The 21,210-nt window shown below is 41.8% G+C and overlaps 1 protein-coding gene across 3 annotated transcripts; it reads left to right on the top strand.

The window, feature by feature from the left end:
• The first annotated feature begins 4,095 nt into the window (after positions 1 to 4,095).
• lzts1 (leucine zipper, putative tumor suppressor 1) lies at positions 4,096 to 18,436 on the top strand. Of its 3 annotated transcripts, none has more exons than XM_069523939.1 (9): positions 4,096 to 4,236; positions 12,572 to 12,915; positions 13,004 to 13,129; positions 14,952 to 15,108; positions 15,193 to 15,584; positions 15,705 to 15,878; positions 16,468 to 16,599; positions 16,775 to 16,969; positions 17,657 to 18,436. In XM_069523939.1, exons 2-9 carry the CDS (start codon positions 12,688 to 12,690, stop codon positions 18,194 to 18,196), a joined length of 1,944 nt encoding a protein of 647 aa, XP_069380040.1. In that variant the 5' UTR covers positions 4,096 to 4,236; positions 12,572 to 12,687; the 3' UTR covers positions 18,197 to 18,436. The 3 variants fall into 3 exon arrangements, with proteins under 3 accessions (XP_069380040.1, XP_069380041.1, XP_019949270.2); XM_069523940.1 differs by lacking the exon at positions 4,096 to 4,236 and adding an exon at positions 7,963 to 8,056; XM_020093711.2 differs by lacking the exon at positions 4,096 to 4,236 and adding an exon at positions 11,048 to 11,187.
• Positions 18,437 to 21,210: the final 2,774 nt, after the last annotated feature.

Below are 21,210 nucleotides of genomic sequence, written 5' to 3'. Positions count from 1 at the left end.
AAAGCCAACAGAATCAATAAAGCCTTAGCTCAAGCCCTATTTCTGTGCACTCAGACCTGCTGTTGGCCTCTTTATCTTCTTTTCTTGCTCAAATTCCATCTCTCTTTTATTTCTCCCCTCCCTACTTATATTCCTTGTCCATTTTTCTCTCCACCTCTGTCTTTTCCATGGTGACATCATTCATTTGTGTCTGACAACAACTTCTGTCAATATTATCTCAATCTGCCCTTCTGCTCAGGCCCAGGTGAACATGCCGATTCACAGTGGAGCTGTCAGCCTTGACAGGAGACAGGGAGGGGGGAAAAAAAGGAAGCGGCACTTCAGAAAGAAAGAAAAAGACCCAAGGTCTGAGGATTACCGAAGGCCATTCTGCTTGTTAGTGCAGCGGCACCTACATCAGACAAATGCAAACTATTTTTTTTTCAAGGAGGCTGAGTGATTCAGGCTTTGCAGGGGTGAATGGTCCCCACACAGACAGTTTAAATGATGGAGGGCCTTGTGTAGTACTCACAAACTATTTCAGACAGCCGTGGAAAAGCTATTAGAGAGATAGAGGAAGCACTGGGGAGTAGTTTGCGGTAATTAAACCGGAGCGTCAATGTCACTGCTACCTGTTTATGACCCAAAAGAGTCGCATTTTCCTGTGGTGAACATGTTTGGCTTTCATTTATTACCGTCAATTACCATTATTAAGTTCTCCCACAAAGGAGTCAGATCTTATTTTGGGAAAAGGTATTTTAATCCCTCTTGGAAATATTTCCCCATAAAAATGATTCTCAGGAAATAATACTCCTGTTAAAGCTCTAAAGCAAAGATGAAGGGTCCAAATTTAAAATCCTATAAATACATTCTGGGATCATTTTGTCAATTTATAGCCTGTTTAAAGGTCCCAACCTATTCAGACCTTGAAATGAAACCTGAAAAAATGCGTGTAAGCATGTAGAACCACTTTAGAGACATGGTGCTTTGCTCTAGTTCCAGTAATCATTTGTAAGCTTCGGAAAGTTTTTATTCCTTTTGATCTCATTTGGTATGAGATGAAAAAGCCCAAACTGATATAAATAAAGGAACTATGTTGTTTTTCTTCTTGCAAACAGCACATTTGATTTTAGACTCATGTTTCCGTCCAACAGAGAAGTTGTCTAACATTTGTATTTTAAAAAATGCTTTTCAATGTTTATAGCTGCCTACAATTTGGTTGTTAAATCATACTGCCGGTGCTCATGTTTGTTCAACGTGGGATACCATTGAGTTTATTTAATCTCCAGTGGTATATGGATTCATGTTCTGCTGCCTACATCCACTGGTTTGCCAAAACGGCATATGTGCAAACACAGACCAGGCTTACATAAGAAATTGGATTTTGAGATCAGCCAGTGTGTGCGTGTGCGTGTCTGTGTGTCTTTCTGTGTGTTTGTTAAAGCACTGTTTCACCAAAATCCTATTAATATAAATATAATATGTGTGAATATGTGACTCTGATTATGTGTTTTTTAAGGTTATGAGCACATACATGGAGATGTCTTTGTGTGTGTGTGTGTGTGTGTGTGTGTGTGTGTGCGTGTGCGTCAGCTGTGTCCAGCCTCTGACCACCCTCCATTGACTGAGGTCAGTTTCTTGGGGCAGCTGGGTCAACAACATTATGCTGGCTCTTTTTTTACTAAACAAAAGTATTGATCCACCTCCATGCATCTATTTGCGTGTGTGTGTCTGTGGGGGTGAGTGAGGATAGACAGGGAGACGGGGGCCAGGCCAAAAGAAAATGAGGCACGTTCTGGAAGAGTAAATTTGACATACAATCTAATCAATTGCTGCAGCCCGTTCCCAGTCAGACAGCCTGAGCTGCTCCTTCAACTAGAGAAATCATCAAACATAAAAGAAAAACCTCACACGAGTAATCATGTCAGTTCATTCATTTTGGCAGAAAACACAACATCTCTTAATTGTTTTGCTGTAAACTAAATCTTTAGAGAACTACTATAAGATTCATATGACATTGAGTGTAAACACACACACTCTAATGCACGAAGGGTGCAAAGTTACATGAATCCATCGTTGAAATATTTAGAGTAAGTTCAAGACTCTTTCAAAGAACAAAGGTTTTTAGATCATGATGAAATTATGTACACACACCCACCCACACACACACACACACCACACGCAGGTTTGACCAGCCATCCTTATGGGACTTTGCATTGACTTTTGGATAGCCTGACCTAAACCTAATCCATAACCTTGACCATCACAGCTAAATGCTTAACCCTTACCCCAACAATAACCTAAACATAATTCTAACCCCAACCTTCAAATTAAATCTCGAACAGGCCTTTGAAAAAGTGAGGATGGAACGGTCCTCACACACACACACACAAACACACACACACCAGTCAAATATGGGGCATTTGAAAAAAAGACGAAAATGACACTGCTTTGTTGTCACAATATTTGGTGGTGTTTGTCACACACTGACACACATACACATAAATAACATGTGTTCAGTCATAACGCTGAGTCATATAAAGATAGGGGAAATGACACCGTGTACTGAAATCAGATCATTCATATACACCTTGGTTGCAGCTGAGATTACAGACTCATCAAATAGACAGTCCCACACCGACATATCTGGCACCCACTGAGAGTAAAGGCTATGTCCCTCACTGTGTTCCTGGCTACTGATTACATATCATTATTCAGAATAAAGTAGGGGACTATCATTTCAAGACAAATTGGCACACCGGGAACCCTGAAGAAAGTCTGTGCAGCAGTCATTACATCTCCCCCAGACATGCCCAGGCAGCAAAGATGAATATTATTCTTATTTCTTCACGGCCAGAAAACTTTATTGTATTATATTAATTATGAGTGAAGCAGGAAGTTTTTATACTACTAATTGTCATGCAGCAGTTGCAGCAGAGTTTTTTGGGGGCGAAAGATTAAGAATGAGAACGTGAGTTATAGACTGTGAAAGAGGGAAGGAAGAGGAAGATAAGAAGAACAAGAAAAAGAACACGCAGACAGGTGCAAAGGAAAATGATGGACACGGAGAGAAGAAACAGGAGCTGCGGCGGAAAGATGTGAGGATGTGCCAGCGTGTCAAATGAGTATTCCACCAGGATTTGAAATGTGGGCTTTAAACTAGTTTCATTTATTCAACTCATCTGTTACATAGATAAACCAAAAACACACACATATCTGCCTCTGGCTTACTGTGTGTGAGAGAGCAAGTGGAGTCAGTTGGAGTGGTGAAGCAGGTTAAATATATTGCAGCAGAGCATGACGGGTAACAGCGTGGATGAGTGGTCAAACCAGGAGCCACTTACTGGCTTACTTGCAGATTTGTACTCAAGTACTTTACTGAAGTACATTTGTGTGTAAATGATATTTCCGTCTATATCTGTTGTGTACATATTGTGTCTGTATTTTTTACATGTGTCTTGTCTATAATCCTGACCTACCTGCTGCCTGTGAATTTCCCCGGCGTGGGATCAGTAAAGTTTATCTTATCTTAAACATGCACACATGTAGGCTGCACACTGATAGACATGCAATAAAAGGAAACGTACTTCGAGTGCATTTACGTCTTGCAGTTTTTGGTGCTGCACCACTTAGACATGGCTCAGAAGTGTGGGCATGGATGATGTGCAGCGTGTGGGCATATACAGAGGCAGTGAAGTGACTTAAGATGATTGGCAGTGCTGCTTGGGAAAGGTCATTAAAAGAGGGAAACGAGAGAGGTAGGGCAGGAAGAGAGGAGATAGGTGAGAGTGAGGGATGCAGAGAGCAAGGCATGAAAGAGGGAGAATACTTAAAGTTAAGACAAGTGCACAAAGAGGTGGACAAGGCGAGCGGCGAAGGGAGGGAGGGAGGGAGTGTTGGATGTTCAGAGTGAAGGAGAGAGTGGGAGGGAGTTCAGGAGAGAGGGAACTAGGATACACTGTAAAGAGAGGGAGAGAGGGTGGAGAGAGAGAGAGAGCATGCTTATGTAGGAATGTGACAGTGTTCAGTGTGTGGGAGATGGGACGGACTCATTGCACCGCGCCAAGTGCTTGAAGAGGAAGTGGACACCCGCAGAGGACTTCAGGCAAACACAAGCATGTCTCTTTCTCGCCACAGATGTAGTTTCTAGTAGTATCCAGCTGGAATTGGTTTGTCTACAGTGATCCACACAGCTTTTGGGAGACAGAGCAGCAGAGGCAGTGACTGGGATTGTGGGGCAGGCAGACTATAATGGAGGTAAGTCACCTCCAGCTGGGCTCGGAGGAAGGTTACTGCTGTTTGAGTGGATGTGACAGGGGACAAATGATGGCACAGGCTCAGTCAGAGCTCACCGTCCTGCAACTTTGAGGAGGAGTGAAGCTGAGTGGCACTGGCAATCCGCACACATTCGAGTGTGTGCAGATTTGTTAAGTGCAGGTGTTGTGATGTAATGTTTCACTTTTGTTTGTCCAAAGTAAGAAAACAGGTGTAAACTATGCCTCCTGTTCTGACTGAACCAAAGTCTCTCTGCGAGGGCACAGCCCAAGTTTCACCACTTTAAAAATACGAGCTGAATTTCACTCTGTGTTTTGAAGCAGCTCTGAACCAAATGTCTGCTTCCAACTTTTCTTTTCTTCGCAGGAAACCGCCAACAGTGTTCTTTACTTGCAGACTTGACTGGACAAACCATTGTTTTTAAAACTGGAGAAATAACAGGGCGCAGCACGAGGCTCTGTTTAAGTGTAACACTGTACACAACAATTTGGGGGGAATGAACGGCACAGAGACAGTTGTTATTGCATGAGTTAAATGTGTCCATCTAGATACGTCCCACCCTGTGATTTTCTTAAAGTTGCTGGACCCAACAGTTCTTAATTATTCTGTTGTATAATTGTTGCAAACTTAAGGAAAAGATATGCATGGGGAACAGTTTCACATTTGTACACCCCCCCAGTTTCAGCACTGTCACACCTGTGCACAGTAATGTATGTGTTCAGACATGGAGTTGGTGACAAGGTGAATTGGTAAGGATAGGGCACCTGTTCAGACACGTTCAGGATTGCTCTGTGTTGCAACTTATTGTACAGAGGGAAAACACAGGGCAGAGACAGTATCATGAGATGAGGGCGTGGGGGATGATAGGAGCAAAGACACTTCCCTCGTCTTGTCACAGAAGAGTCAAGCTCTTTGTTTTCTTATGTGAAGTGCACAATCTCTTTTGCTGATGTAAATATTTTGACTTTTTGTATGATTTTACATGAGTATATATATATATATATTTAGCATTTGTCATGGGAATCAACGCAGCTCAGTATCTGTGACAAACCATTAGAGCTGTTATGACCCGCTAAGGAAGACGCTGCTTTAAATAACTGTCCCAGATACCAAAACACAGCATCCTTTCGTGAGTGAAGGCTCTGTGTCAGAGAAGTGCAGCATCTCCACATCTCTGTGAGTCTCAGCTCATGATGATGTTTCAACTTTTCCATAGCGATTCCCATAAACATCTTTAGAACAGAATTACCGTCAAACGAGGTAAGAAACAGCTGAACAGATGTGCGCAGATGGTGAATATCAGTTTTTGTTGGTTTTGACACCTCAAGCAATGAAAGGGCCATGTTGAGTGTCCCTACATTAGAAAGGTGAGAGCACTTTTATTTTGGAGCTGAGCGCAGGTATCGCCTGCAGCACATATTTCCAGCTGCTTCAGGATGATATAGATCCCCGAAAGTCGAAAGTGATCTCATTGTGTCTTCTCTTACTCCCACATTACACCATCCACACACACACACACACACATCCACGCACACACGCTCACAGCTACAGCAGATTAGGAGGATGGGAGGATGGTTACGCTCCTGAATGACAAGCTTATCACTGAGTCGTCAGTTGGCTGGGTCAATGGGCCCCGGTGCCAGGAAAGGCCTCATTCTTCTCCACCTACCTCTGCATGTCATCCCACCGTGATACTGTATCAAACAAGAATAATATAAGACAGACTTGGCAGACAGAAACGCTGTAGTGACTGTGTGACTATGAGAGAAATAGCAGTGTATTGTTGTTTATGTAAAACATATGACTCAGTGCCATTACCAAGTCTAAAATGTTTGTCTTTGTATTAGGAACGCAGTTTTATGATCCAACATCCTTGTACAAAACTACAATTGTTCTCAGTGGAGCACATACCTAGGTTAAGTCCCTTTAAATTAAAAATTCTTATAGCTACACATTGGTTGTTGTTGTTGTAGTTTTCTAGCTTTATTTGTTACAATACAGCTGCTGAAATAAGTCAACACCCCTATGAAACCACACTGAAATCTACAAAATCCAGATTTTTATTTGGATCCACACGAAGTTGCACAAAGTCATCGTTACCAACCCCCTTAATATGTCCGATTTTTTAAAATTGTTTGGAGGAATCAACGAAAATGGCCCAATCAGAATATTTTTTGGATGATCCAACTAAATAACAGACAAATACATCATCTCCTTGGCCCAAGTAATAATAATAAAAATAATAATTATAAACTTTATGTATATGAAATGTTTACATTTCATTTGTATTATGAACACAGGTCTATGATATGAACAATAAACAAAAATATCTGAAAACTGATCCAACACCAGTAACAGCCATCCAATGGTGACCAATATAACTTGTGCACCATGACAACATGGTTTCCTGCTGAGAGCTTAACAATGTACAAACAATAACTGGACACCACAACAAAGCTTTTATGACACGTGATGTTTACATTTCATATTTATGAAGCTGCCATATCATGCATAAATGACAAAGCATGTTGAAAACAAGCGACGGTTAATGGAAAAGCTAAATATTCAGTGTAATGGAAGGAATTCAAAAGCGTCTAAAAATACTTCCACTTGTTACAGTGTGTACTTGCTTTTTTCAGAGTGGCATAAAAGCCTCAGAAGTAAATATTTTATGCCTATGCAGCAAGTTGGTGAGCTGCTGTTTCAAACCAAAGACACATTCAATTCTTTAAAACCACTTTTGGGCAGATTCCAGGGCTCTGCATGAGTTTGGAGTATATCACAGAAAAGTGGTGCGACATATCGCTTGGTAATAATCAATCTTGTAAGGGTGGATGCAGCTCCACAAAGGAATATAAAGGGAAATTTCAGGTATTTAATTTTAGGACTCTATTAGAAGTCCCTAAATTCACGAGCATCAGTTCCCATCCTCATCACAGTACTAAAGGCCCCCATTTAGACTCCATTAAAATTACATTTTCCTCTATATTCCAGCTGCCAAGGTTATGCTAATGTCTGTGCTACCAGAGCGGTAGTTTGGTCAGCCGCGCGAACCCGGTGAGCAGTGCAGACAACCTCCTTATCTCTTAAAACCCGAGGAGGTTGATTGTTTGGTTGACCTAATGTCTCATTTGGATGCACATAATAGCATCTGATGTGCAATCTAATTTCAGCAGGGGGTCCTTCGCTGAAAGCTGGCCTCAAGTCAAAGATGGTGCCACATGGCTGCCAGTAGAAGACACTGAGATCAAATCAATGAGAAATAAATGTTTTACTCACATTATTTAAGCAAACTTACAGTTCTTAACCTTTTCTCTGCATCCAAACCATCCTCCTCTAACTCAGAACAGAGGAGACATTGATTGTTTGCTGGACAATGCTGTTATCAATGTATAATGCAGTGTTAGCTGCACAGAATATAAATCTCTCTTTCACACACACACTCAGACACTGTCTTTCCATGTCTGTGTCTTTCTCTTTCTGCTCGTGCCTCTCGCTCTGTGCCTGGTAGTCCATCTCCTGACTCTGAGGCAGTAATGAGTGTCTGGTATTCTGCTCCTCAGCATTGAAGCACCATTCATGCTCAATCTCCTTTACAATGCACTAAAAGGATTACCCAATTAGCTGCTATTGGATGCCGTTGTGCGTGTGTGTGTGTGTGTGTGTGTGTGTGTGTGTGTGTGTGTGTGTGTGTGTGTTGGCATTGAGAGTCAATGATAGATGTCTGTCTCTATACTCTGCACCTCACTCCCAGTTGATGTTCTGCTGGAGGCCACATTACTCATCCCAAGTCAGCCAGAGGGTGAGTAAGACATGAGTAGAGGAAGCGTGTGTGTGTGTGTGTGTGTGTGTGTGTGTGACTGGTCACAGAGGATGACAGAGGAAGCTCTACCTCTCAATAATTCAGATCAGCTCAGCTCATCATTGTCTGAGAATATAGTGTTGAATGTGCAGCGTTTCTTCTTCGTCTCGCTTTAATTTGTGAATTTCATTTTCTCTGAGTCATGTGTGGGATAATGGGAAATTCCTACTTTATTACATTATGAATCAGTGTTGAATCGTTGACCGATTGGAGTTATCTAACAAGTTACATCACACTGTGAGTAAGATGTTCAACATTTTGCATTGAAGGGATGGAACAGTATCATGAGGAATGAGTTAAATGGATGTCTAATTCAAAGAAAAAGGTATTATTCTGAAATTTTAATTATATTTCTGTTTGGCCTTAATCCTGGCACAGAGTGCAGTGAAATATCATTATGTATTAACACACTGGGACACACTACTAACCTGGAGAGACTAAAACCAGAAAATAGATTCATAGGATGACACCCAATAGTGCTAAGACAGTGCCCTCAAGTAACATGTACTGCCTGTGAAGTCTGACAGGCTACGTATTTCAAATATATGTTGACTCACATATTGAGCCATGTGATGTGATGAGCCAGCATGAGGGATGTGGAATCATGTAATTTCAGTTTGGGAGTTCTGTTCCTGTAAAAAGTTGCTCTTTAGTAGTTTGTTTGATTTCTCAAGTTTTCTCTTGTTCACATTATTTCCCCATAATTAAAAAAATAAACTTTACAAACTTTAGAACAATTAGGGAAAGACATAAAAAAAGATTGTTACTTTTAAGTTTGTGTCAAATGTATAATAGTTTTTTAAAAGACCTTTTACTGAAAGAAATATATATATATATATATTTTTTACAGCTAGATTATTATACAGCTAGAATTAAGACACAGAAAATATATAAAACTGTGTGTTTACACATGAACAAAGAACAATACGCTTCCCAAGACTGACCTAAAAAAAACAGACACACTGAACTAGATAGATTACACATACATCTGCTGGAAATTACCATATAGACAGTGAGAATTAAAAGTGATGCCATCTGGCACTGTGGCAGTGTAGAGATACAGTGAGGACACGAGACAGTTTCATGGTCATTGTGAGACAGGTATAAATCCTGGGGTCTTTATAGCACGCTGCTGCCTTCCACTGGCTGTGCTAATGGATTGGATATGGTCTGGCAAGTGTGTGCGTCAGTGAGTAAGTGTGGCGGTTTGTTAGTATGTGCGTGTGTGTGTGTTTTGGTGTAGTGTGTCATCTTTAGCTTCTGAGATCCAGCTGACCTGCCTGACACAAAGCACCCTCTGCCCTCCACCATCACCACACACCATTTTGTAGGGACATTGAAAAACACGAAGCCAATCAGATATAAGATTATGTGCATGCATCCACCCCCACCCCCCCTGTCCCGCCACACCAAAGGTCTTAAATCATGCTGTCCACCCAAACATCATGAGGTCAGACCATTTGTAACGCTTATTAAAAATTTGCCACGATGGAGCAATGAAATTATTATCAAATGTGAATCAAATACAAGCAGAAATAGCCTGTTTTTTTTTGTATTAGCAGGTGAGTGGGAACATAAAAGTGAAATCACAGGATCATTGTTCAGACAAACACGCTCGGGGCTGTGAATGGGACTAATCGAGGGAACAATGGCTGAAAGGAGGAGTGAATGGTTCTGCTCCAAAAAGATTAAACTGCACAGATGCCGTCTTATTTAATAAGTGGGTCAGTGAAGACACTTGATGGTAAAAAAAAGTTTCAGACACTATGATGTAATCTGGTGAAACCTTTTCTGTCTGCATATGTTGAAGGATCACTTCATAGGCTCACTCTTCTCATGGTTATTAGTTTTAACAGATTGATCTCATTATTGATTTGTGTGTGATCAATGAATCAGTAGTGCCCTATCTGTCTGCAGTATTTTTTCCACCTCACATTTTTCTTTCCATTAGGAGAAAATATACGTTTACTTGTGACAAAAATGGGGTGCAAGATTTACACTTATTTTGTCGCCAGCAAAGCTTAGGGGCCCCCATATTTTCTTTTGTTGTATGCTCATTTGGAACACACTACCTTGTATATTTTCCTGTCGTGGTGTGTGATTGTATTTCATCCACAATGTGTTTTGTCAACATTGTGTACTCTGTGGGATGCAGAACGCTCCACTGCCCTGGAGAGACTTGTACCCCAGCAATAAGACTGTGTGGAAGTGTGTGTTTTTGTGTAGCGTTTAAAGTGTGTATAAGACTGTGTGTGTGTGTGAGTGTGTGAACAAACGGCATCAAGAAAGCATGGTGGTAAATCACTATAAAACTGAAGCTCTCCAGTTCTCTCATTGTGAGGACTAGTCATTTATTTAACACTCAAATATGGTCCTGGGCTGTTTGGGGGAGAATACATCAACTGGGACACAAGAGTCCAAACAAAGAGCGGCACACTTCAACAGACAAAGAGCGAAAAGAGAGAGGGCAAGCGCCTTTTTTTTCCTCCTTCGGATGAAGTGTTGTTTGTTCAGGGTGGGTGCAGGGCACCGAGTAGGACGGATGGATGGAGGGAGGGACTGATGGAAGAAGGGAGGGTTGAGGATGAATGGTTATTACACAGTTAGTCGATGGACAAACAGGGGGGTGTCTGTGGGTGATAGTGGGGAGAGGAGGGGGGTGTAAAAGATCTTTTGTGAAGGCCGGGAGTTAATCACTTGAGCGGCACACGCCAGTTCTATAGAAGCACATGTTGGACACTGGTTCCCCTGAGGGGGGGGGGGGCCCTTTGGGGGTAGTGGGAGGCCCCAAATCACACACACACACACAGCTGAATTTACATGTCGGTTATAATGCAAAGCTGGGTGTACAGGCCATCCAGAAAAGCAGAAAGACCCACCCCCCTACCACAGAACAGTAAGCAGACCCTCCTGGCTGTGCTGATAGTGTGAGCTCTGCATTTGCTGCTGGTTCATTCAAGGCCATGCACACACACACGTGCACACATATCTGGATTTTCGCTTTCTCCGCGACTGGATAGATGACTCTGCGGGGGCCTTGCTAGAGACGGATGCTTTAGTTTGACCCGGCAGTAAGTAAAGATCTATTGTTTCATTACTCCAGTCCCATGTCTGTGGTGGATGCTAATATCTGAGAGAGATAGTGAGGAGCAGGGTTTAGATTTAGGGGCAGGCACAGTGATGAGAGAGAGGCAGTCACAGTCATGTCAGGGGCTGTTTGCATCAGTGACACAGGGGGAGGCTTTGCTTTGTACTTGTGTAGGTACAAATTTAACATCACGTAAAGTCAATATTTTTGGCTATTTACTTTGTAGGATTTATTTCGAGTTTCATCCTGAACAAAACAGAAGATCAGCAGTGAAGCTGTGCAGGACGATTAACCAACATGACAAGCTTTCCCTCCTGTGTTCGCCTCAAAAAAACTGAATCCATCAACTGTTTCATCCTCCATATAACCATCACTCAATTTCCTAATTTCCTGTCTCACTCACTGTCTGTCTGCGATTCTCCTCATCCTGAAACATCTTTTTCCTGCATGTCTCATCACGCCTATAATTGTTTAGAGGGTGATGAAAAGTGACAGCCTTGATCAGCGCTCATTCCGCATTTTCCCCTTCAATCTTGCTCATCAAACACCTCTGGAAAATGACACTGACAGCTATGTGTATACAGACAAACACCATCTTGCCACCAATAAGTATGGATTAGCCTGGAGCAAAATGCAATGCAGACTAATATGTAACTTAAAGCGGGTCCATTAGGCTTAAAGCTTTGTTGCTGCGGCTATTATAAAATGCTTGAAGACTGAGGACCAGGTGGTTAGGGGAGCCCGCGAGCCAGATCAGCCAGCAGCCTTTTGCTTTGAGTTTTCCCCTGTGGGTTAGAGATCACGATGAGCAACATCTGGGGTCTGGTTGTCTTGAAAGAGAGGATGGAGAGCATCACCAGTAACTCTACGAAATGTTTTTCTCTGTTCCCTCTTCCAATCTGTATTTATTCTTTCACAACTAGAGCCAATCACATTATTAACACTTGAATATTGTTGCTGTGGTCTGTCAATGCAATGCTCAAGTGGAATAACAAATGCAAAATGATTGCATGCAGTGTTATTCTGGCAACTCCAGCCAAGTGTTGAGCAGGCAGTAAATAGCCTAATTGCCAGTTTGTTTAGAGGAAGGGCACCCAAAGGGTTATTTGTCAAATTCAACGGCTCGGCCATAAATCTAGACACACAAAGCCAGGCAGGGCGCCAAGATGGACTCTTTTCACTTTGCAAATGTGAACACACCTGCCTCAGCACTGGACTGAACAGGGAACAATAAAATTAAACAACAATGGGAAGCTGATGAGCACTAGAGGAAGGTGTATCGTGACTTTGTTCTTTCAAGGAAGAAACAAAATCTTGTTTAAGGATCAACATTGATGTTTGTGTACTATCTGCTTTTTGTTCTGCAGATGATGCCTCTGACGGTGCCTTCCCGGTGTCTTGAGTTGTGTCTTCTCCTCGCTTCTGTGTAACTTTGCCACCTGGACTTCAGCCCCGCCATCCACTCACCTATGCCTACAGGACCATGGGTAGCGTCAGCAGCCTGATCAACGGCAATAGCCTCAACACGAACCACTGCAAGGCGTCTGAGTACAGGATTAGAAAGGGAACCAACCATCACAGAAAGAGCGGCGGTTGCAGCCTTGACGGCTTACTGAACTGTGGTTTCACTCAGGGCTCCTCATCCACAGCTCATCCCAAAGGCCTCACCCACTCCCGCTCAGGACGAAGTGAAGATTTTTTTTACATCAAGGTGAGCTCACATGCTTTTTAGGTGACGTGAATATAACAGCATATATCGCCCTGCTCTTAGATAAAATGTTTATCCTGTTTCACACAAGGTGAGCAATAAAACAAGGTCAGCGTATCACAGAGGATCGATGGAGGACAGAGGGAACAGAGATGGGGTGTCAGATGGGCGACTGCAACCAAAGCTGCTGCTCATGTCGAGGAAAATGAATGAGGCGGTGAGAAAAATGTCAATTTTACCTCTTTCATATAAATGCTACTTTACCCGAAACACGTTTAAAATAGATTTTAAAGGAATAGCTGCACTTTCTTTGGAAATATGTAAAATGTACTGTATTTAGAAAGTGATATTCCATTCTTTCAGACCACTCAAAGCTCTTAACAGTACAAATCACATTCACCCATTCACGCACACCATTCATTCAGTGTGTGCACAGCCGTTAGGGGCAATTTGAGGTATCTTGCCCAAGGAAAGATCAGGACCATTGACCTTCTGGTTATAGTGGATGACCCTCTCTCCAGAGCCCCAAAATTTGCTTTGTTGCAATAAGTTTGATGAGAGGATTAATTGCTAACTCATAAGTGTATGGTAAATATGTAGCCAGAGCCCAAAGCTATTTAGTTTAGCTTAGCATAAAGCCTGGAAACAGCTAGAATGGCTCAGTCCAAAGGCAACAAAATTCACCTACAAGCAACTTGGAAGTTCACTAATTAAAATGCAATATATCATTTGTTTATACCATAAGCTTAAAAAAAAAAACTCTTTTCAAGGGATTATGTATCATATATTCCTGTGCTGGGAGCAGTTGCCAGCCAATCAGTGGCAACTCCATGATGTTACTGCTCCCAGCACAAGAATAGATCAGCACATTAAGCTGCCTGTATAGTGGCAAATTGTCAATGTTAAACATTGTTTTTTGCACGGAATGAAAAAACAATATACATGGTGTTAATTGGTCAGCTTTAGAGGTGCTAATATGATTTTTTTTTAACTTTGGTTAAAACCATGCTAGCTTTGTAGCCCTGTTTTATGCTAATCTAAAATAAACTGCTGCTTGTAGTATTAGTAGTATAACTTTGAAAAACATATAGTTCAGGATATAACCTGCACAGCAGGTGGTTTAATAGGTAGCAGCCTTCCCTTATAACCTGCATTGAGCCTTCCCAGTTTATTAATCACCTCCCCCCAGATTAATGTCCCAAGAATGCCTTGATCTTCTTAGAGAAGTGATTTCTGTGCCAAGAATAAGAAAGCAAATGGAGGCTCCTTCAATAGGCCTTTATTCCTCAGGGGCATACGAGGGAAAGGAGGAGAAGCGGAGGACAGCGAGAGAGGATAGCATAAAGGAAAAAAGAGAGAGATCGAGGGCCAAAGAGCGTTTGAGGGATAGAAAGAGAGAAAAAATGAGGAAAGGCCTCCCAGCCATGAAGTCAGTGAGAAGGAATGCTGAGCTCACAAGCTTTACCTCTTACACTTCAGCAGTAGCTCATATTATTAATATCCCAGAGAAAGGCTATTTATCTTCCCTCAGACAGCACATGGGGGAGAGATGTGGGATGCAGAGGGGAGGACAGAGAGGAGGGGAGGTTTGGTACTGCTCATGACGTTCTTGGACAGCACAGATGGGGCATGTGGAGTATAAGTTCATCTTTGAAATGAGTTTTCTCTTTTATGACAGTCTGGTGAATTTTACTTGCAACTACTGCTGTGTAGCTTTTAATACTGCCAGCTTGTAGTGAAGCAATTCTGCACGCTTCGCTGGTTCTATTTCTAATATGAAAAGAAATTATGGTGCAAAAAGTCTATTCCTTTCATTTGTACAGACTTCCAGCATGTGACAATATTTATCTCGGAGAAAGCCAATCATTGCGATTTTCAAGTTTCTGAATGTGATTGGTCCTCACCTCTTTGTATTTTCTATAACAGTACAAGAGGACTTGATTTTTTTTTTTTCCGTGTTTTCTGCTAAGACAAGTCACTGAATATAAAAACATAAATAGGGAAGAGCACCCCTGACTGTGTGTCATTTCACTCCTCAGACCACTGCTGAGAAGTCATTGGTCCGTTCCACTGCCTTCAAGCCTGTGCTTCCCAAGAGTGTATCCTCCACAGAGACAGGCCACAGCAGCCTGGACCTCATCCTTTGTCCTCTGGAGAAACCAAGGAGTTCAGACTTTAAACACAACACCTTTTCAGGTCTTTATCTGTTTCCTTTTGGTAAAATTATTTCTAAAATTAGATTATTTGGGTGAAAGTCGAATGTCTTCTTTTTTCTTTCAGGGACTCTGTCAGACTCCGGACGTAACTCTATGTCCAGCCTGCCCACCCACAGCACCAGCGGCAGCCTAAGTGCTTCCACAGGCCCTGTCAGTCACAGTGATGGCAGCTCAGCTCCTGCAAATAGCCAAGGCAAGGCAGCACAACCCAGCTTGCCTTCATGGGTCAAGGGGAATAGCACTAACCTTGACTCTAGCTACAGGATTATTTTAAACACTGATGGCCTGGCAACTAAGGCTAATGGGGATGCTGGCTCCCCATTTTCTGCAGATGAGTCAAGCCCTCTCTCTGGAACAGCAGGTGGGATTCGATCCCCCATTACTACAGACGAGTCGCTGATTGAACGTTTGGAACAAAGGCTGTTGGAGAGAGAGACTGAACTGCAGGAGCTACAGGTATCAAGCTGTCACACAAAAAAAACTGTGCTTTTAATCAAGATCATGACCTCATCCGTTGTTAGACAGCGCAACTGTCTGAGGGTTTTTTTCAATTCAGAGTTGTTCTCCTTACAACAGGGGAGTTTTGAGGAGAAGGAAGCAGACACCTGCCAGCTGTTTGATGAGAGGCAGAGGTACTGCACAGAGGAGATGGAGGGTCTAAAGCAGCGATGCTCCACAAAGTTACGACAAGTGTCGCAAATGGCTGCAAAAACCCAGCAATCGCTCCAGCTGCAGGTCAGCCAGCTCCAGGTCAGCCCAATTTGTCTTTTATTATCAGTGCCCTGTACATCTGGTTGTTATCTTTTCTCCCTTTCCAGTAAATTAGTGAATTAATCTGTAGCTGTTTTCAGAGATGAACATGAAAATGTCCAGAACTAACTTTTCGAGAATTTTTGGGTCTAATTCAGGCAATGACTGGCTCCTGGCATGCAGAGGACAGGACATAATGTATAAAGTCTGCTGGAGAGATCACATGTTATTAATGGCAGCACATGGACATCAGCGTCCACCCTTCTCACCAAAAACTCTCAAATATCATTGTCTCTCCAACTCAACATTGTTACCATCTTCTACGTGTATGGCATAGAATAGAATTGTATTCTACATATTTTGCGTCTGTCCTGTGTTAGAATCATCACTCACTGTGGAAAGTGGCTGGAGCAACTGACATTTTAGAAATTGGACAATCGGACAATGTGTGTTCTCACATGTCCAATGTCCGAATATCAGTCTGCATGTCTGAAAGCAGCTTAAGAATCATGTTCAGATTTAATATTTCACCATTAGCAGACCTTGCAAATAGCGATTGTTGTGAAATGAGAAATGTCCTCTTGTACAGGCAGAGAAGGAGAGGCTCCAGGAGGACGTTTCAAAGTTGACCATGGAGAAGGATCTCATCAAGCTCAGACTGAGGTCTTACGAGACTGATAGCACACAGTTGGCTCCGACACTCGAGGAAACTCAGTGGGAGGTGAGTTGTGAGCGAAATCAGTTCGATTTTAAACCTGGCAGCTTACAAAACAATCTGGTACAACCTTGAGTGATGCTCGTAATTTTCATTAAAAGAAAAATGATATTGCTTTGCTATTACCACAGCCCCTTTTACCAATATCAACATATATAAAATTGTCTGCGTCCAAATGTAGGTGTGCCAGAAGACAGGAGAGATCTCACTGTTGAAGCAGCAGCTGAGAGACAGCCAAGCGGACGTCAACACCAGGCTAAACGAGATAGTCAGCCTCAGGGCATCACTGAAGGAGAATGCAGTGAAGATGGAGGTGCTTGAGAAACAGAGTAAAGACCATGAAGACAAACTGCGCTTCTGCACTGTCGAGGCTGAGGTTAGTCTGTTGATGATTCAGTGACAATACATTGCATAATGGAGTGTGAATTAAAATGCCCACACGCTGCTTATATGATGAAAAGAAGGAATGTTACCTGCGAGTATATGCAACGCTTTCACCTTCAGATGCTTTAAAGTTTTAGCAGACAGACAGTGGAGTGTGAAAGTCTCACATCACTGTATTAAATTATGTCTTAAAGATGTAGAGTTGGTAAGTTGTTTCTGAATCACTTTGTTTATTTTTTGAAAACCCCTTAACGCCCCCATTGCCATCAATAAATAATATCGTTTTAAAGGAAAAAAGAAAGAAAGCCAATGTCTGTGCCGTTGCAGGTTGCAACCTGTTTATGTATACCTGACCTGCCTGTGTGTGCACATCCTGCACGTGCTCTCACTGTGCATGATGAGAGTCTTCAGCTGGAGAGGCATACACCAGAAGTTATCGAGTGAGCCACGGAAAAGTTGGTTCATAGCAGTTTTCAGACAGCGCTCGTTTATGTGTTTTGGGACATAGGATGTAACAGTTCCATTTCTTCCAGTGAGGCCTGCTCTTGCTAGCTTTTCCAGGATTACCAACCCTAGCCAAAAGATAATTTGATGCATTAGATGATTAGAGCTGTTATATCAGTCCTAATAATCATCCTAATCTCTGCCCATGTATGAATCTTTTCCATTCTTAATTCAGGTTTGCCAAAATGAACTCCAACGTAAGAAGAACGAGGCTGATCTGCTGAGGGACAAAGTGGGCAAACTGGAGAAAGACATTCAAGAAATGAAACAGGATCTGGTTGTGGCCAAAGAGGAGAGGCTGCGACACAGTTTGCACCTTGAAGCCAATGCCCAGCCTCAGGAAAGACTAATCAAAGGCTCCGACTCCCCCACCCAGGGACGGGGTGAGGAGAACAGAGCTGACGCCTCCACAGAGTCACTCCAGACAGAAGTGGGGCGACTCAAGCGGCAGCTCAGGGAGGAGAAGGACGCTCAGGAAAGGCTAGCGAACAGCTTTGCGCAGGAGAGGCAGACATGGAACAAGGAGAAGGACAGGGTCATCAAGTACCAGAAGCAGCTCCAGATCAACTACCTGCAGATGCACAGGAAGAACCAGGACCTGGAGAGGATCCTGAAGGAGCTAACCACTGAACTGGAGAGCCGGACAGAGCTGGGGATGGACATCTACGGCTCAGGGTTACAAACATATGACGACGTTATTGCCACAGAGATTTGATGTGAGCACTCACTCACAATGTTACTGTCGCATGACTATTATTTTCACCTCAGATATTTATGTGTCACAGTCACATGTAATATCACAACAACTGGAGCTCACTGCTTACAAGTCTTTTGCTATGGTTATTTAATAGAATATGCATAATCTAGAGTGTTTGAGTCCAGGGCACATTCTTGTGATATTTTTTTGATGACCATGTTACTGCTTGTTTTAAAGTAAATACTAAGTTATTTAATGTTCAAATGAGAATATTCTTTATTTTTTACTATGTTGACGAAAAAAATCGTCATTCAAATCATGCAATTTTTATTAGTTGTTAGACAGGCCAGACAACAGCTGACTCTTCTGGTTTATGACTAATGTCTAATGGTCGCACATGAAAAGCATGATCGAGGTCGAACCCATGTCTCTTTGGTCGGAAAATGACAGTGATTTATCATCAATTGTGCATCTAGGTTGGAACCTTAATTTACTTGGCCCTGTTGATTTTACTGTGTGCTCCTGAAGAGGGTTGTGCATGGAAATGACTTATAAACAAGTCTTTAACGAAACAAATACACAGGTCTTGTAAAATGTTTTCCACTACAATTATGTTATTGTTATGTGTTTTCACCCTTAAATTCAATCCAACAGTGAATACCATATAGGTTTAATTTTAAAAATGCAATAGTGGGATTAATATATTTGATTAAATTAGCTGTATTTATCTTTATAATCTCTGGATTTTAGAATACATTTTTTTAATGTATCAGTTCTGTAAATTCGTCACTTTGAGAATCTAGTCAGGTAACATTTAAAATCCTTATATTCCATGTAATATAATTTTCACTCCATTGATCATATTTGTTTTTGAAGTATTTATTTTTCATTAAGATTAACTTCTGAAATTAGTTAATTGTGGTTCAGGAAGAAAGTTGTCATCCAATTAACCAAAGCAAACCAAATTAGTTTACCTTTAAAAACATAGCCTAACCATAACCTTGGCTCAGTGGACAGTAAATCCTTTGTTCAAGTAAACTACTGTTTATGTCTGAGCTGTGCAGAGAATGGAAGGTTTAGTACACTATTAAAATGCAATGTTAATGTCTGAAAAGGAAATGCACACAATACAGGACATACTAGAGAACACATCTTGCAGATACCAAAGACAGATGCACATTTGAGATTCACTGTGTTAAGAGGAAGAGAGATTACAGGGGGTTGGATAGCATAAAATCGAAGCAATTATTGATGAGATGAACAAAAGGAAAATAAGTGATCTCCCAATAATGTCTGTCTCTCTTCCAACATTGTTCATCCAACTTCCTGAGAGTCATCTGGCACTGTTCCACTTAGAGACAGTCTTTTCTCACACTGGCCATGGCCATTTGGCTCGACTATTTTGGAGCAATTACCTTTTCCACAAGGGCAAAGTAGATTGTGAAGCAAAAGTTTAACCACTATACACCCACTCAATACTCAGGGGCTCACATAGACCGTGAGGCAAAAGCACATGTACAGTATATACACACACTGGGTCAAGATGTGTGTCAATCTGAGTAACAAGGCTGCTTGAGGATGCTCAGCCTCCATTACACTGCATTACCACAGCAGGTCAGGAGAGATCTGGGCGCAGACAGACTAAGTGGAGCTCTGAGGTGAGATGCTCTAAGCTGTGGCACTCAAACTCAAGTGACTAGTAAGTGTTTTGCAGCCTTACCAACAGAAAGTAGTTCAAAGAGGGAGGAAGGAAGGTTAATTCTGCAGGTCTGGTAAAAGATTTCTCTGATTTCAGTAAATAAAATCAAACATAGATAAACTTGGGCAAGATACCCCTTCAGCGAACAAATCTGTTTGCAGAGATGGAACTGGACCAATACCAAGAAATGTGAGTGCAAACTCATATCTGATCATAACAGCAGCAAACAGTTATCGTTTCCTTCCAACACTTTAGCTCATTTACTGTGTTTTTATTCTGTTTATCTAAAAAAGAAAAAATTACATTTACCTCAGCAAAAACACCTATTCAGGGAGGCTTTTTGCCAAAGAAAGTCAAAGAAATGAGCAGGTTTATATGCTAAAAAATATATTACAGCATTAATCTGCATAATGTTTGCTTCTTATGATTACTAACTGAACTTTGAAGCACTTCATGCATAGGTGAATAATTTTTGATTGGGAACAATGCACCGTGATAGACAATACACTGCAGCTATAAATTCTTAGAGGTATTAGATTGACAGCAAAAAGGTTTGCCTTGTTATTATTTATTACAAAAGTACACAGGTGACTGCTGGATTTTGACTCAGATAAATATGGATGTTCTTACATACTCAAAGCTGTCTTCAACTGCTCTCTTTTGTCAGCCCCTCATTATCATTCTCAATCCCTCTTGGACTTAAATAATGAGAAGATTGTTTTCTTCTCCATCTAATCATCTAATTTCAGCCTTTTGATAGTGTTTCCTTCCGCGTGCCGCACCTCTTTCCAACTCGCCTCCTGTCATAACCGGGCTGATTGAACCAAATCAAAAATGAAATCAAATTAAGGCCCATTGTTCAAGCGTGTGGCTTTGTGGCTGACATGAAAGCGGGACCACACAGAAGAGATAACACGAAATTCAAAGTCGCCGGTTTGACATGAAAGAACAAAACAGAGATGGGTGGTGGTGGCTGGGGGGGGTTTCTTTCTCAGAATAACCAAATACAAGCGATAACCTACACCTAATTACATACATAAACAAAGTGTGCTAACAATGTACACAGCTATTGTTTTTTTATCTACCATTGTCAATAAAGTAATAAAGGCAAAAAGGGTTTTGGGGAAGGTTATGATGTACTATCTCTTTTTTGTGGACTCAGCTGGACACAGAGTCGTAGTCCAGCAGATGTCTCTGTGTGATTGGACAGCAGTTAGGCAGCCGTAAGAAGACACTGGGTGATAATTTAGCCCTGCCCCACAGTGACATGATAATAATGCACTCATATCCTGCTGTGATTCTCCTGATCGGCTGACAGTTAGGCACAAAGGGG

Source organism: Paralichthys olivaceus, chromosome 4 (assembly GCF_024713975.1).
Source record: "Paralichthys olivaceus isolate ysfri-2021 chromosome 4, ASM2471397v2, whole genome shotgun sequence".
Lineage (NCBI taxonomy): Eukaryota > Metazoa > Chordata > Actinopteri > Pleuronectiformes > Paralichthyidae > Paralichthys > Paralichthys olivaceus.
Note: the sequence above shows the minus strand (reverse complement) of the source record. Positions and strands in the feature narration are given on the sequence as shown.

Excerpts from the sequence above, each read along its gene's own strand:
- lzts1 (XM_069523939.1), top strand. The coding sequence starts at position 12,688 with ATGGGTAGCGTCAGCAGCCTGATCAACGGCAATAGCCTCAACACGAAC. Across the intron at positions 13,130-14,951 it reads CGAGGAAAATGAATGAGGCG|ACCACTGCTGAGAAGTCATT; the intron begins GTGAGAAAAATG and ends TTCACTCCTCAG. Across the intron at positions 15,879-16,467 it reads TGCAGGTCAGCCAGCTCCAG|GCAGAGAAGGAGAGGCTCCA; the intron begins GTCAGCCCAATT and ends CCTCTTGTACAG.